The sequence below is a fragment of the Lytechinus variegatus genome, chromosome 8 (assembly GCF_018143015.1).
Source record: "Lytechinus variegatus isolate NC3 chromosome 8, Lvar_3.0, whole genome shotgun sequence".
Classification (NCBI taxonomy): Eukaryota; Metazoa; Echinodermata; class Echinoidea; order Temnopleuroida; family Toxopneustidae; genus Lytechinus; species Lytechinus variegatus.
In genome coordinates this window covers 39,054,829-39,070,708 of record NC_054747.1, presented here as the reverse complement: position 1 = coordinate 39,070,708, position 15,880 = coordinate 39,054,829, and the positions used below count along the sequence as shown (strand labels likewise).

At 37.0% G+C, this 15,880-nt stretch overlaps 1 protein-coding gene across 1 annotated transcript in view; it reads right to left on the bottom strand.

Annotated features, from left to right (window-relative positions):
- Nucleotides 1-988: 988 nt before the first annotated feature.
- The window catches only part of LOC121419719 (cilia- and flagella-associated protein 44-like), a 43,383-nt gene continuing 28,491 nt past the window's right edge, over nt 989-15,880 (bottom strand). Inside the window, 13 exon segments of the mRNA XM_041614177.1 lie at nt 989-1,619; nt 3,484-3,552; nt 5,724-5,738; nt 7,922-8,056; nt 8,582-8,807; nt 9,312-9,508; nt 10,091-10,267; nt 10,861-10,976; nt 12,321-12,507; nt 13,253-13,367; nt 13,886-14,126; nt 14,129-14,159; nt 14,624-14,765. Coding sequence (XP_041470111.1) covers nt 1,485-1,619; nt 3,484-3,552; nt 5,724-5,738; nt 7,922-8,056; nt 8,582-8,807; nt 9,312-9,508; nt 10,091-10,267; nt 10,861-10,976; nt 12,321-12,507; nt 13,253-13,367; nt 13,886-14,126; nt 14,129-14,159; nt 14,624-14,765 — 1,786 coding nt within the window. The 3' untranslated portion in view covers nt 989-1,484.

Sequence of the window (15,880 nt, the reverse complement as noted above, 5' to 3'; positions counted from 1 at the left end):
TTTTTCAAAATACCTTATAAGTGATTTTAAATTGATTTTGACAAATTGTGGGAATTATTTCAAGGCATCATATTACCTTGAGACTACGCTCATTAGGTAATGGTATACCTCTATAGTGCTAACAGAGACCTTGTCCCAATGCCCTATATGAAAGCGGAATATCATCTAGTGTCATCCAGCGAATAAATACATTATGCCACTCTGGCTCTAGTTCACTCTGATAATATGGTTGAGTGCTACCAATCAGACCCTTTAATAAATTATTTTCTAAAACATTGTTTTATAGAAAATTGGAAAACAAGCCAAAGTAGCAATAACATAGCAATAATAATATAGGATTTGTATAGCGCACTTATCCACGGCGTATCCACCTTGCTAGGTGCTCCTATATAACCCCGGCCAAGCTAAACATGTAAGAAACTAGATGAAAAGCTAGAGGTTGGTTTTCACAATGTCTAGGGTTCCACTGCACATAGCTTACTTGAACAATCGTATTATGATTGATTGCATTGACCACAATGTGCAATAAATCTTGAAAAACAAAAACGTATGACCATTAACTAGTCTTTGTGTGACCAAACAGAAGCCTGTTGCATAAAACTTTTTACCTGAGAAAACTCTGGTAAAAACTGAAAACTAAGGTTAGTCTGATTTCCGCCACTGACTTTAGCACAGGCCAAAAACTCCGGTAAAAACAACCTCAGTTTTCTCAGGTAAAATGTTTTATGCAACGGGCCCCAGGTGAGAATTTAAAACTTCTTGTAATATGTAGTAACTTCCTCGAGAACAAATGGACAATGTTATCACTTCATGGATACTATCCAATATTTCTAACATTCTATACTTAGGAATATACACGCAACTCTTGGTTCTGCTACGGTCACAAATACCTTTATGAACGCCGTACAAACTCTTTTTTATACATACATGTCGCAATATGAAACCATTTGTATAGTAATTGTAAAGGTATTTATGACCGTAGTTGTTGGATCGGACGACTTTCCCTGGTTTTGATAGACTGATAAAAACGGAAGAGCATTTCACCAATATTTTTTGTCCGTCACTAAAGTAACTGGCAGATAAAATGGGACTTGTTTGATAAAACGTCCACCAATTCCTTTCATCAAACGTTTCTCTCGGGAGAGTTTCATCAATGTTTTTGTGTGACAAGATGTCCAATCCGACAACTTTCCAGAAGTTTGATTGGCTGACAAGCACTGTAACTATGGTTACCATCGAATAAAAACGAACTTGTCAGTTATGACGGTGAAACCTCCCCTGATGTCTGACTGATATTGGTAACTGTCGGACGAAACAAAAATTTTCAGATAAAACATCTAACGGGTCCTTTTTCTGAGAAAGTGACTACTTTGAGTTAATACATAGTATTGATTCAAAGCACAAAGATGATATCACCTCTTTGCTGACTATCGACCTGAACAGGTGTTTGCATGGCCAGAGGTCGGGTAGGGGTACTGCATCACCTAGTTGTTGACCGTTGACCTCACGCCATGTGGTGTCTGTGGAGCTGGGGGCTGGGTAGGGGGTAGAATGTGACCCCCTTTCCTTGAAAGCAGACCAATCTCTTCCTTCAGTGCCTCAATCTCTTGGGCTTGGAGCTACAAAGGACAGACAAGTATAACTTTATCACCATTGAGAATAAAAATCGATTACATGACAGGTTATTTCAATATTGGGCAGTCCCTAGCCAACCAACACTACAACTCAAACAAAAATACACAATTGAAACGCCATTAATACGGTTGTTACGGCTAATTCTATCAAATTATATGAAGTGTTTATGTATTAATAAACCATATTTGTGTGTCAATGTTGAATACACCCATTTAGGTGATGAAGGTAATACATTTGCAGGTGTTTCTTGTTGATCTGTTCCAGGAAATCTCCAAAAAGTTTCCCCAACACTTTGATTTCTCCCCAAAGAAATGTTGGCCTTTCAGATGAAAGGCAAATGACTTGTCCGCTTGCCATATTCAATAGCACACTGATATGGGGAAGGGGGGGTCTAAAAATTAACCGACTTTCATGACATTGATAACCATGTGATTGAACTTGCTTGGTGGTCTTGGATATTACCGTATCATCTCTTTCTAAAAATACCCCGAACTCCACGTAGCATCAACTACCATCAACAAAAACAACAAAATATCTCTCTTCCTCTCTCAAAATGTCACATTCCATGATCCTTTCTGCAAATTCATGTAGCGATGATGTGATAAGAACATTTGGCGGTAGGACTTGATATGACTGATTTGAGAATACTGCACATATTCCTGGCCTATCGGATTCTATTTTTGGAGCAGCTGAAAGACGGCACCTCCAGAAGACTTGGCTCCACTTTTAAAGGCTGGCGTTTCCAGAGATTTATTTTCTAATAAATCTGTGTATGAATCATATTCCTTCTTTCAATGTCTATTGCTCATATCTTATTTAAGGTGAGGTTTTCATTACCAATGAGTCAACATTTGCCCCAACTAAAACTATTCCTGTCTTCACTTCTCTACAAAGGGTTAAGTTTGGGAATAATCTGTGAAAAGGTTTCGATTCAGAATAGTTGTAGGAATAGGGATAACAATTTATGTAGGATTGAAGTTTGGTTAATAATCTATTTTTTGCTATGTTCGCAGACTTTGACTGGAGCAATCTCCACTAGACCAGAGCATAATGTCTCGGAACCACCCTTCTGGCAAAACTAACATTTTTTCTTTACAGTACCCAATCTCAATTGAATTTCAATCAAATTTATTCTAATTATTCTAGAAGAGTACAGTTTAGGGAAAACGGGGATATTGAGTGTGCAATCATCGCATCACTCGATCAGGCAACAAGGCGCACACCACAGATCTTCATCGTCGCATCGTTTCCTTTATCTCTTGATGATCCAAGCAGGATAATGGGTGGATTTGAAAAGATTTCAACCCGCTTAGTCCCATCTGTTTACTGAAATGTGAGCTTTGGGACTAAGCCGGTGCTAAATTTAGTGTTTCCCCAAGTAGTAGGGCATGGCACAGGGTTATTGCTTTTGTGTATGTGTGCCAGGAAAGATGTTTTATTATTGGGGAAGTATTAAATCTTGCTTGTCATGTCTGATTGGGGAGTGAATGGTACATGGAGCTTCGTAAAATGAAGAAAGACTTCATACACACACAGGAAGTTTGGATTGAAGTGCATCTTGAAAGCACCATGTATGAAGATTTTTTCTCTCTCTACTCCCGGGGCACTCGGTATATAATGCGTGGTGGGTATGTGCCATGGAGGGGACCCACATTTTCAAAAATATTTGTAGTTCCAAAGCCCAGTCCGAGGACCTTCCTTTTTACAGTAAGCCCGCTCCAAGGCCTGTTTTTTTGTCTCGCCCGTGGCACATACATACCACTTTTTAGATCGAGTAACCCCCCCCCCCTCCCCCCTCTGTCTCTACTATCATTTTTGTTGAATTCTTATTTGAATGAAGACACTTACCTGCACAAGTTGTATCAAACGTTTCCTCTCTACCACATCGGCTTTCCGGCTGCCCTGGAATTCATTGCCCTATGGGAATAAAATAATGTGACAGAATGTCAGAGAGTTGCCCATAAACTTTAATCAATACATCACAATGGTACAGGCAGATAGGACTTAATTGTGTGTTAACATGCATCTAACTTATTTCATAGAGGCAGGCCATGAAGAAAGCACTATGTCCCACCGACAACAGCGTGTGACACCAGCACCAGTCCGACAGTCCAAGACCGATAAAAATTGCTGTCGGGCCAGTGACTTTTCAGAAATAGCCAGATTTACTGGTCCGAAATCACAAAAGATAAAGAAATAATCACTGAGTTACAAACCTACAACGATTCTTGCTTACAACCAAATAAAAACTAAATACTCTATAATTGATGGTCCAGGTTTGTGTTTCATAAAGCTGTTTGTAAGTTAAGAGTGACTTTACGAAGACTGGATACTCTTTCTTAAGAACTAAATCAACATGCAACAATACAGTATCATCTAACACAAAAAAGTGCCACCAGTCGTTCGCAAAGTTGGTCGTAATCTACAAACAACATTATGAAACACCCGTCAGGTTTAGTAATATAACTGTTATGACTAATCTTGGGCTGATTGATTGTGCATTATCAATCATTAAAACTAGCCCTAAGATCAATCACCAAGCCTCATGTAAAAGGGCCACAAGAATTTCTCTCATTTTTCTGTTGAAGACTGAGCCCCCACCCCCCATATAAATATATGTTGGGTCTATGGAATATAGCATATCTCTCAGTCAATGGGAAAATATCTTAGAAGTCAGAAAAAATCTGAAATTAAACAAAACACATCATGAAGAGCTCATGAGAAAAATTAGTAAAGTTAAAAACAGTGTCAAAGTTAAACTCTGTTATGTAACTCGTTGAAAAGTAAAAATATAACTACTGTATCATAAATGAGGTTGAATAAAATACCATTTTAAGAGGCCATAAATTGTTTTTGCACGAAAGCGTAAATATTGTGTCTAATCCAGAAGTTTGTATAATCTGCTCTACTGGTACTGCAGAAACAATGTACAAGCCGATGAGAATTACAGAATTTAATGGTCAATTGGTCAAACAAAAACATAGAAAATTAAGATTTAAAGGGAGGGGAAGGGGCAAGAAAAGGTAAGTTGGGAGGGCAATGGTGTGCATAGAAGGAACAGACTTTCTAAAAAAAAAGTGCAATTAGTAACATCCCGTAACAGGATAATATTGTCATTCTACATCATATACACAACCTACTTCATTCCTTCATATATCATGAGTGTATGTGGATGTCACCTATCACCCTTAACACTCCTGTCTCGTTCATAAATTCCAGATTATTGATGACTTCCTATTTTTAGAAACATTTCCAATCTTCCCCACGGTAACATTGCCGCCTCAAGGTCATATTCACCTACATACATGTAGGAAACAAACTTCATTGGTTTTGACCCCAAACAGAACGACTAATCTTACCCCTGTATATATTCGTTGTTAAGCAATGATTACTTCTTTATACCACCGACTTATGCCCCGCGTCAATGAATATCATCCTTGGCGACTATATATGGCAGAGGCATTTAAAAAAATATATATTGGGATGTGCTGGGAAGTCATTTTGAATCATTAGCATATAATCTTCTCTTCCTTCTTAGAAAGTTTGGGGTATTGGGTTCATGTGTATAAAGTTGTTTCAAGGAGGAAAGGGCACATGAACTTTACAAAAAAGCCGTTCCTGAAAAGATTGTTAATTGACTCACATTTCTTAGTTAGAACATTTAAGTTGATTTTAATGAAGCACAAGCTGAATATATTCAAATAAAAGCTGCACTGTAAAAATTAATGTTTATTTATTCTTTTTAAATTATTGTTTTTCCTCACAGAACAAACAAAACAGAATAATTTATGAAAAGAAATCATGGAATGTTTTGACAGGATTCGAAAGCCAATCAAAGTCAAGGCTTGCATGGTAATTACCATGATGAATATTTATCATATAAAGAGGTCCCTGAGCAATTATTGCATGTACATACATGCCTGTGCAAAGGAAAAGGGGATCAATTTTAATCAAATCATATTAAAAGTGAATAATTGGAAATTCAAGGGAGTTAGAAAAATATTAAGAACAGACATACAGTGAACTTGTGAGGGTTTAGTATGCTTAAGATAAAAACAAGATTTAAAAATATCAAATTTGAGAATTACCGATTTCTGCCCAGTCTGATTTAGCATTAATTAAACAAATTGATTAAAACAAAATAATATTGAAAATGAAATAAACATCATAAATATCAAAATCAAAATAAGAAAAGGAATGAAATGAAACAAGAAAAGCGAATGTTGAACTTGCTGAAATTGAATAAGATTTTTCTAGATGCAGTACATGTAAGCCACATTGGATAATTGGCAAAATGGTATCCAGTTACATCACAAAAAGTACCATAATTTCAAAAGTAACACTTTTTTCATGTCGTAAAACCTGGGACCCGTTGCATAAAACTTTTCACCTGAGAAAACTCAGGTTGTTTATTCTGGAGTTTTTGCCCTGTGTTAAAGTCAATGGCAGAAATCGGACTAACCTTAGTTTTCAGTTTTTACCAGAGTTTTCTCAGGTAAAAAGTTTTATGCAACAGGCCTCTGTTGGTACATTCAAAGTTATCCACCAGTTATTACCATTATCTTTTAAATTTGTGCAAATATTGGACAGGTGTAGTTCTACCTTTTATAGTTGAATATTAATACTTTTCTTCAGATCAATACCAAACAAGAGATGTTGTTCTGCAAGAATGTACAGCACATTTCAAAAGAAATAAATATAGTGATGCTACTTTGATTGCATACTATTTGCATATTAAATGAAGATATATACATGAACTTAACAATTTGTGCAATTCCTAGTACATGCATGCAAGTTGCGACCATGTTGTGACATCTCTCCTTTGTGAGTCAATATCGCATTAAACAGATGATTACATACACATACATAGGCACGTATAGACAGAAATTTACAAGTAGTTTGGTATGAAATACAACTGCCTTTACGGTTCAATAGCTTACATTATTTTGTACAGAAATGAAACTTTTCATGAAATTTTGGAAGACAATTCAAGACTCAATGTGCAAATTTGCCAAAGCAAAACTTACAGTACAGAGAACAATTTAATGGTGCTAGCCAAAAGCAAAAGGGATACAATGCAGACTTTACTGAAACACTGACAGCTATGCCAATGTGTATTACTGTGCTTGCTACATGTGTTTCTATTACAATCAATTCTAAATCCACAATAAGACGTTTCATTGTTCCTTCAATTTTCCCCTCTCCCTCCTCCTCTTCCTTTTCCTCTCCTTCTTCTCCTCCTCCTTCTATTTCTTCTTTTTCTCCTCCTTCTTCTTCTATTTCTTCTTTCCTTCTTCTTTTTCTTCTTCTTCATCATCTCCTCCTCCTTCTTCTTCTTCCTTTTCCTCTCCTTCTCCTTCTTCTTCTATTTCTTCTTCTATTTCTCCTCCTCCTCCTCCTTCTTCTTCTGTCTTCTTCTTTTTCATCTTCAGTCTTCTTTTTTTTTTCTTCTTCTTCTTCTTCTTCTTCCCGATTCTCCTCCTCTAGAGCATATTCTTTCCTTTCTTAGAATGTCACCCATTAATTTTTCCATATGAAATTTACACAGGTAAAATAAAACACTGAACTAAATGATACTCAAGAATAAATCATAAAAACGATGAACAAATAAAATGCAGAAACTGAACAACACTGAAATTCAGACCGTTCAACTTGAGCAACGGTACTAAAAGCAAAATAATTAAAGTAAAATACTTTGCAACAAGTAAAGCAACACAGCTAAACACATTGTATAATGAACAATGCAAGTCTTTCATTCATCTTAACATATCTTACCTTCTCGCTAGGCACATCTAAGTCATACTTATTCTAATTACAGAGAGAAATAAAGATTATTTCTTCAATAAATCATAGTATACTCTTTTTAACACATGAGGGAGTTCTACAAATATTAGGACTTTGGAAACAAACTAAGTTGTAATTAGCCCATATCAATCGTTTTATTAATTAACTGTAATTGGGCAATAATTCAGAATAACATCTAATAAAATTATTCACAGTTTATCAGCAATGTGAATACATGTATCTGGACAACCTGATAGAAATATAACAAAATGCCACTTCTAACTAACAGCCCTGACATATTAGTACCCTAGCGCCTGCCAAGCAGTTTCTCTTATTTTTACTTGGTTAGTAATCTGCAAATGTACTGATATTTACTATACTGTCAAAAGCCAAATGAATAGGGAGCATTTGCCCATGCTGGATAGATAATTAACCCCCATAGGAATAATTTAATGGCTGCTTTTCAGTGGTGGCTGCAAAATACAGTTTTACATGTACTCACCAGACTAGTTTGGCGGGCATCTAGTTCTTTCTCTAGGTCTTTATTCTCTCCTACCAGGAGCGTGAGCTGCCGGAGACGTTCCGTGTTATCCTTGGTTAGCTCTGTTATGCGCTTCTTCTTGGCAAGGATTTTTTTCTGAAGAGAAAAAGGGGTGGTGAAGAATTTGGTTTAATCAATTCAAACTCAGAGACACAACTGTTAAGTTTTTGATAGATCAGTGTCAATACATTGCAAAAGTTTCACGTTGCTAATAAAATGTCAGTAACTTCAATAATAAAGGCATATTAACGTGTAGATAAATATGTTCAAACTGCATGATTGTCATCGTCGTCGATATTATCATCAATATCAACATCACCACCACTAGCATCAGCATCACCATCATTATCAACACTGCCATTATCATCACTATCATCATTACATCAACCATCTATATTATCATAATCATCATCATCACTACCATTTCCAGTATCATCATCACTACCACATCATCACCAGGCAACCACCATCATACTTGACCACCAGTATCAACACCATAATCATCATCAATACCATCAATCAATGTCAGCACCATCATGATAACCATCTTCACCACTACCACCCATCAAATTCACAACAGCATAGTCATTTACGATATCTTTAACTTGGACACCAACTGACCTCCCACTTCTGCATCTCCTGTGCATTCTCTCCCTCGTTGATCCTGATCTTCTCTTTGAGTTCCTCCACGTTCCGATTCACGCCCACCGTCTCCATCTTATCCAGGTCGACGATGCGGCCAAACTTGAGCCTCATCATGTCGTTAGACTTCTCCTCCAGCTCATCGATGCGTGCCTCCATCAGCTTGCGATCCTTGATCAACTGGACATGCTTTTGGCGATGCTCCCTAGAGAAGATGATAGTCAAGATCCCATAAGATCACACATAGTTTGATACCATTATACATGTAAGTAACATGTAGACTTTCACTAAGTTAAAGGGAACTGCCCCCCCCCCCTCAAAAAAATAATGATAATGAATATTGGTTTGGGAGCAAAGAGAAAATAAAAAGCCTAATGCAGAAAATCACATTGAAATTGGATGTAATATGTAAAAAAATACATTTCAAAGTTTCCCTTATTTTCAAGAAAAAGATATATGCAGAATAGCAAGATTGCAAATGGGAACACTTATGATGTCTTTTTTCTCTGTTTTTTTTTTCTTTCTTTTTGGGAGGGGTATTTGTTGTATGAATTAAATTTTCTTAAGATTAGACAACAAGGGCCCTCTCTATTGAATCACAATGGGTTATGACGCAGGGAGGGATCTAACTTTGTTTCACATCGTAAGATTATTTGATCTCTCTGATTCGTTTCTTCTCCCTACCGAATTCTATACTGTAAAAACTCACTTGTAATGTCGTCGCTGGGCGCTCTTCTCTTCCTTCAATTCCCTGATCCGTTGTTGCAGTCTCCTGATGGCTTGGTTGGTGAATACCAGACACTGGCTTAGGTCTTGGGGAACAGAGCCGTTGACCACATGCTCAACCTGGTGAAGCCTTAGGGTCACTATCACATCAAGCTCATTCAGCTTCTGTTGTTTCTCAAGCTATAAAGTAAAGTAAAATATAGTATCATTTAATCAATGTTCATGAACTGTTCACAAAGAAAATTCTACAATTAACTTTCAGAGGCTAGAAGGGTTGTCATAGCCGAGTTATTGGGAATGCTTGATACATGTAGGTGAATACTACATGTACATTGGGTAAGGATCTGCAGAACTCAATCATTGATTAGACTATGCTCAACATGGGGCAAAGTTTATGAATTAGTAAGTGATTTTCACCATTTGTTATAAGCTAGCGAAATCCTAACAAGTACATGTAGCTGACTGGCTCAGGGCGTAAATGTTAGTAAGAATTACCGACACCATGCTCCATGATATACTCCACTAATGAAGTCTCAGGGGTCACAACCTCACCTGGATCTGTTCAATTTCCGCTGCTGCTGTCTTAAAACCATTATCTATGATCTCTTGATCGGCGCATAGCAAATGTCTATGAAAATCATTTACTAGTTTTTATAAACTACTATAATTATTGCATCTGATTGGTTGAGAGCAAAATTGTCACCAACTTTTTGTTTCCTAAAAGACTCACTGGATGAGAGCCTCAGGGGTCCATAAACTCACCTGGAACTGTTCAAGGTCAGCTTCTGCTGTCTTGAGACCATTCTCGATGATCTTCTGTTTCTTGGTGAAGGCATCGGTCTCTTTCTTCAGGGCTTCAGCTGTCTTCTTCTCCTCAGCCATCAGCTCCTCAATGTCTAGGCGCTTCTCACGGAGAGCACAGGTATTATCAAACAGTGCCTGAGGATAAATAGAAACAAAATAGGCATGCATAAATTGATTTATCTTCTTTTCCATTGCGTCAAGAAATTACAGTCACCATTGATTAACAATTTCGACATCATTATCTTCATCATTAACTAAGCATCACAATCATCATTAGGCCTGAAACGATCTGGAACACCAGACAAGATAGAACATTGCAGGAATTTTATCTCATCGGATGGTTTCCGGCATTGTTTTTCCAACTCAAATGTCATCTGCATCATTCATGCTAATAAATTCTATCTGAGAGTAAGCTTTTTAAATTCTTTCTCTTTTAGCTTTATCTAACAATATTGACATTCAAATATCAATCTTTTAATCAATAAAATTCAACTTTGGTGATGAGATCGGCATGATGCAGTTTTATATTTTTTTACCAAGGCACATCTGTGTCTTTGACATCTTCCATAAATGGTGGTCACAACACCACAGCTGGTGCAAGAAATCTAATGAAGTCTTTTGTGATCTGACTTGTGCGTTCAGAATTGCAAAGCGCATACTGTGGCAACAGATAGTGCAAGGAACGATGACCATGACCATCATCATCATCATTAATCAATTAGTCTTACCTGATCACAGCCAGGAGGACAGACTGAATCATCCAGCTGCTCTTCTCCTGATTCGTCATCATCGCTTGACCAGTCAGACTCATCATCAGAACTCTCATCACTCTCCTCATCAGACTCTGTAGATATGACATTTTGAAATCAATTCAGGGGACCGTAATACAAAGGTTAGCGATTGATCAGAAGCTTGATTCTCACGATTGATTGTACATTGTAGTCAATGGAATCAATTGTAGAAAAATGTTATACGATCATTGCTAAGTTTTGTGTTACGGGCACCAGGTTTAGTAACATGTCTATAACTAGATGCAGTCAAAATTTATGTCTCAACCATTATCAGACCAAGATCATAAAACACAACTAACTTCTACAATTTCAAATAGTGACATCAATGACCCCTGATCTCATGATCGATAACCAAATTGTCATTCATGTATGCATACTTCGGCAAAGTTTGAAGTTAATGCAATAAATTGATTTTTAGTTATCTACATTATAAGGGGGATGTTTCACAAAGATTAAATACAACTTAGAGTTGCACTTAAATGCCAACAAGTACATGATATGCAGTGCATTACCTTATTGATCAGTATACAAAAAGCGAATAGGCATGAGTGCGATGGTGCGAGATTTCGCATGAGGTGAAAGAAGATGCTCTATTCATTGAGGCGTTAGCCGAGTTGCATAGAGCTTCTCTTTCTTTCACCGAATGCGAAATCTCGCACCATCGCACGAATAAGAATATTCGCTATTTGTGTTGTACAACGCCTCATAATTTAGCGAAAATATTAAAAAACAAGAGTTTATCCCTGTAGTAGTCTATGAAACAGGAGCAAAAATACTGAAAGCCAAAAGCAAAATCACACAAGCGCACAAGACCTAGGGCAGCATTGCGCATTTAGCAGCAGGCTTATACGCGTATTGCACCTTTATTTTTACTGAGCGCAATGAATTAAATTGTATTGTGACGTCACCTACATTTTGGATGGTACGTCTTCTGTGCAACGGTACAAATGTTTGATATATTTAGCCTCCCATTTGCTCGCGTACATCAAGCTAAGTAGGCGTTGTACAATACGCAGGAGTGTGCATCCATCCTCTTCATAGCATGACTTGACAAATGCAGTCATGCCAATTATACCACAAGCAACTAGGCATTTCAAGTGCAACTTTTAAGTAATACTTCAATCTTTGTGAAACACCCCTAAGGAGCACAAATACTGAAGTTTATTGCCAGTTCGGAGAAAACTTAATACATTCTGTTAAACTCCATCTGGGGTCCGTTGCAGAAAGAGTTGCAATCAATCGCAACTCTAAAAATCATGCGCAACTTGATTTTCAACCAATCAATAGCGCGCATTTGGGACTTGTGATTGATTTGTTGGCTTGCGTTTAAACGCAACTCTTTCTGCAACGGGCCACTGATTGGCTGAGGGTAAATTATTAAAATACCAGTGACATACCTCCTTCTGTCTTGGTTTTTTTCTTGGCCCTCTTGATCTTCTTCTTGAAGACTTTGGTCAAGAATTCCTGGAACTTGTTATTCTCTCCTAGAGATGACTGGAAGGTGGCATAGAGGGCCTTCTCTTTCTCACTCAGCTTCTCAATGTCCTTCCGTTTCCCATCAAGCTTCATCTGACATTCAACCACCTTTACAGGAATGAGTAAATATGTATCGAGGTAAATACAAATATTTCATTTTTCATTTATTGGTTTCTGCAACACTTTTTCATAAACACATGAGCAATGAAAATACAATAATAACATACGTATAACTGACAAGCAAAACATTGAACATAATTGCATTTTCTATTAATATATATATCGATTGTTAGAAGGTTGCAGGGGTTACCACTATAAGCTTAGCTTGACTGCATGGCAGCCCCAATATCACTGAATACAGACAATTAAGTAGTTTCAATTGCTTCCTTCCATTTAAGTATATTGCTGTACTTAAGTTTTAATTTGTTCTGAAAAATATGAAACTTTTTTTTCAGTTTTTCCCCATGATAAACTATATCATGATCTCCCTGAACAGGTAGGATTACAATTGCTTATCCTTTTTTAATTCCATGAAGCACTTCCTTATACTGTAGTTTTTTCACAAACAAAAATATTCTATTATTCACACAAGTACATTGCACATAGAAAAAAAATGGGTCATCATTGGCTTCTAATATGTATACATGTATGAATATTGTGAAAAAAAATGTCATAACATTGTTTTTTACATCCAATTTTGATGAAATTTTCAGAATTAGGCTTATCTGATTTTACAAATCCCATACTTATGGGGTAAACTTAGCCTTCAAAGAACAGACACTGCAAAAACAACATCACACAATAAAATTGTCAAAACTATTCCATGCAAGTAATGCATTGAGAGTAAGCATACCTTTGCCTGCATATCTGAGCGTTCCTTGATCTTAACATCAACCTTGGCTGCAAGGACGTTCTCTCGTTTCTCAAACTCCTTCAGGAGTTGCAACTCTTCAAATAGAGTCACCCGCCTAGAATAGAAAGGAACACACAGAAACTTTATCTCAAAACCTTGGAATTATTGGATTACAGTCTAAGGTACATTCAATGAGCAAGTTTATGAATGCTACATGCACCATTTAAAATCCCTGTCATCATCATCATCACCAACACCACCATCATCATCATCATCATCACCAACACCACCATCATCATCATCATCATCACCATCATCATCATCACCATCATCACCACCATCACCATCATCATCATCATCACCACCATCATCACCACCACCATCATCATCATCATCATCACCATCATCATCACCATCATCATCATCATCATCATCACCATCATCATCATCATCATCACCATCATCATCACCATCATCATCATCATCATCATCATCATCATCACTCATCATCAATATCATCATCATCAATCATCATCATCATCATCACTATCACTATATCCATGATATTACCATTATCAACAGTAGGATAAGAAAAAAATTGATCAGAACAAAAATTGATGAGAAAAACTTTACCTCAGATCTGCATTCTTCAGGTCCACATCCTGGTTGAACTTCTCATGGCGGAGGAGACGAAGCTCGGCGTCAAAGTTGGTAACCAGCTCCTCGACGCGTCCCAACAGCTGATCCTGCCTGTAAAGCATGTCTATCAAATGGACTTCCTTCAGCTGGTATTCCAGTGGGGAGAGAAGAGAAGGATCGGACGGGATAGGAGTCACCAGATTGGTTCCACTGCGGTACGACATGGCAGACTCGAACGCATCGGGTTGGGGCCTTTTGTTTCGGCCTTCTATAATGGCAAAAAGAAAAAAACAAAGAGAATACATTTATGTTCTTGTACAGAGTGTTGAAGTAATGATGTCACATTTCGTTTTGCATTTGATTGAATTTATTTCATATCTCAGAGGAGCATGAAGAAAACATCAAAAGCCTAAATTTGTTTGGAATCATTTAAAAAGGCCTTAAGATATGATCACAAGAATTTTCAGCCCCACTATTCAAAGTCAATGTCTTACTGGCACAGCTATAAATTTCTCCAAGCAAGCAAATAATTACTATTCGCACTGTTTTTTGCTAGTTCAGCACATAGACCATCTGTTCCATCAAAATTCCGATGTCATCTAATTGCTCAGAAATTGTAATAAACTGAAGGTGAATATAAACATCATAAAAATGTCAGCTCATACAGGGTAAACAAGACATTATTACTCATCAAGGGTAACTTAAAATATTTCAGTGAGTTTGAGAGCTAACCTGTGTTGGGGCGTTACCCCCTCCCATGCCTCCAAAGCCCCCTCCGAATCCTCCTCCGTCGCCCCCGGTGATCTTGGCAAGCTCCTTAGCCTTCATCTCCTCTCGGAACTTCATCAAGGAATCGCGGGTATACTCATACTTCCTGAAATAACAAAGGTAATGTGAAAGTGTTATTGCATGCAAAATAAATCACTTAAAACATGAATCGAACCAATGCCCCTCAGATTGAAAGACAAGGCTAAACCACTACACCACAACACCCCCACTCATAAAATATACAGAATATATGAGAATAGAAGTTGTCAGATCAGAAACGTTTCGATTTTTTATTCACCTTGACGCATAGGTCTTTTACTGTAACTACCAGTAAGTGTCGGATCAAACAGACTTTGTCGATTGACTCTGACTGTCATTTACTAATACATAAAACACAATTATTTGATTTGAGACATTATAATGTTCAGCTTTGCATACATGTAGATATGTGAAAGAATGTATTTGACTCCACATTTCAATGTGCAAACTGTTTCTAATAAATTCCAAATCTATCATTTTATCTAATGTTTGTGACATGTATCCTCTACAGAGTAATTAAGAAATTGGTGATGGTGTTGTGTATGTGTGTGTAGGGTATTAAAAAGTGAAGATCTTTGAAATGCAGAACACATTCATGTATATGAATAAACATTAATATCTCACAACAAATAATGAATAATTCAATACAAAGGAAAAAATGAAACTATATAGCTAAGAATCTCAGTAGCCCCTGTGAATCTATAAGAGGGTGATAATGCTTGAGAAATATGGAAAAGTAAATAATGCATTTTGACAATGTGTGATTACATTTCAGAAAACATACATAGAAATACATCCTAGGACAATGTGCAACTAATACTACTAAATCATGTCGATTTATTGTCCTTTATGATGGACTAACAAAATGCTAACAGCAGTGCTGGTAGGTGTTTTATAAAAATGTTCGTAAGTTAAGAGTGACTTTAAGAACAGCTGGTGAACCATTCTAAACTCTAAATAATCACCAATGAACATTTAATGTTCAATACCATTTACCTCAAGAAAGGATCACCAGTCGTTCTTAAAGTCACTCTTACAATCAGTTTTATGAAACGGCCTCCTGGTACAAAATTTTATTGCCACTCAGCTATACATGTACACCATGCTATTTCTCATAACTAAAGAGTTTCACATCAATTTCGCACAGCCGCTCATAAAGATTAACATGTAAACCAATGTCTT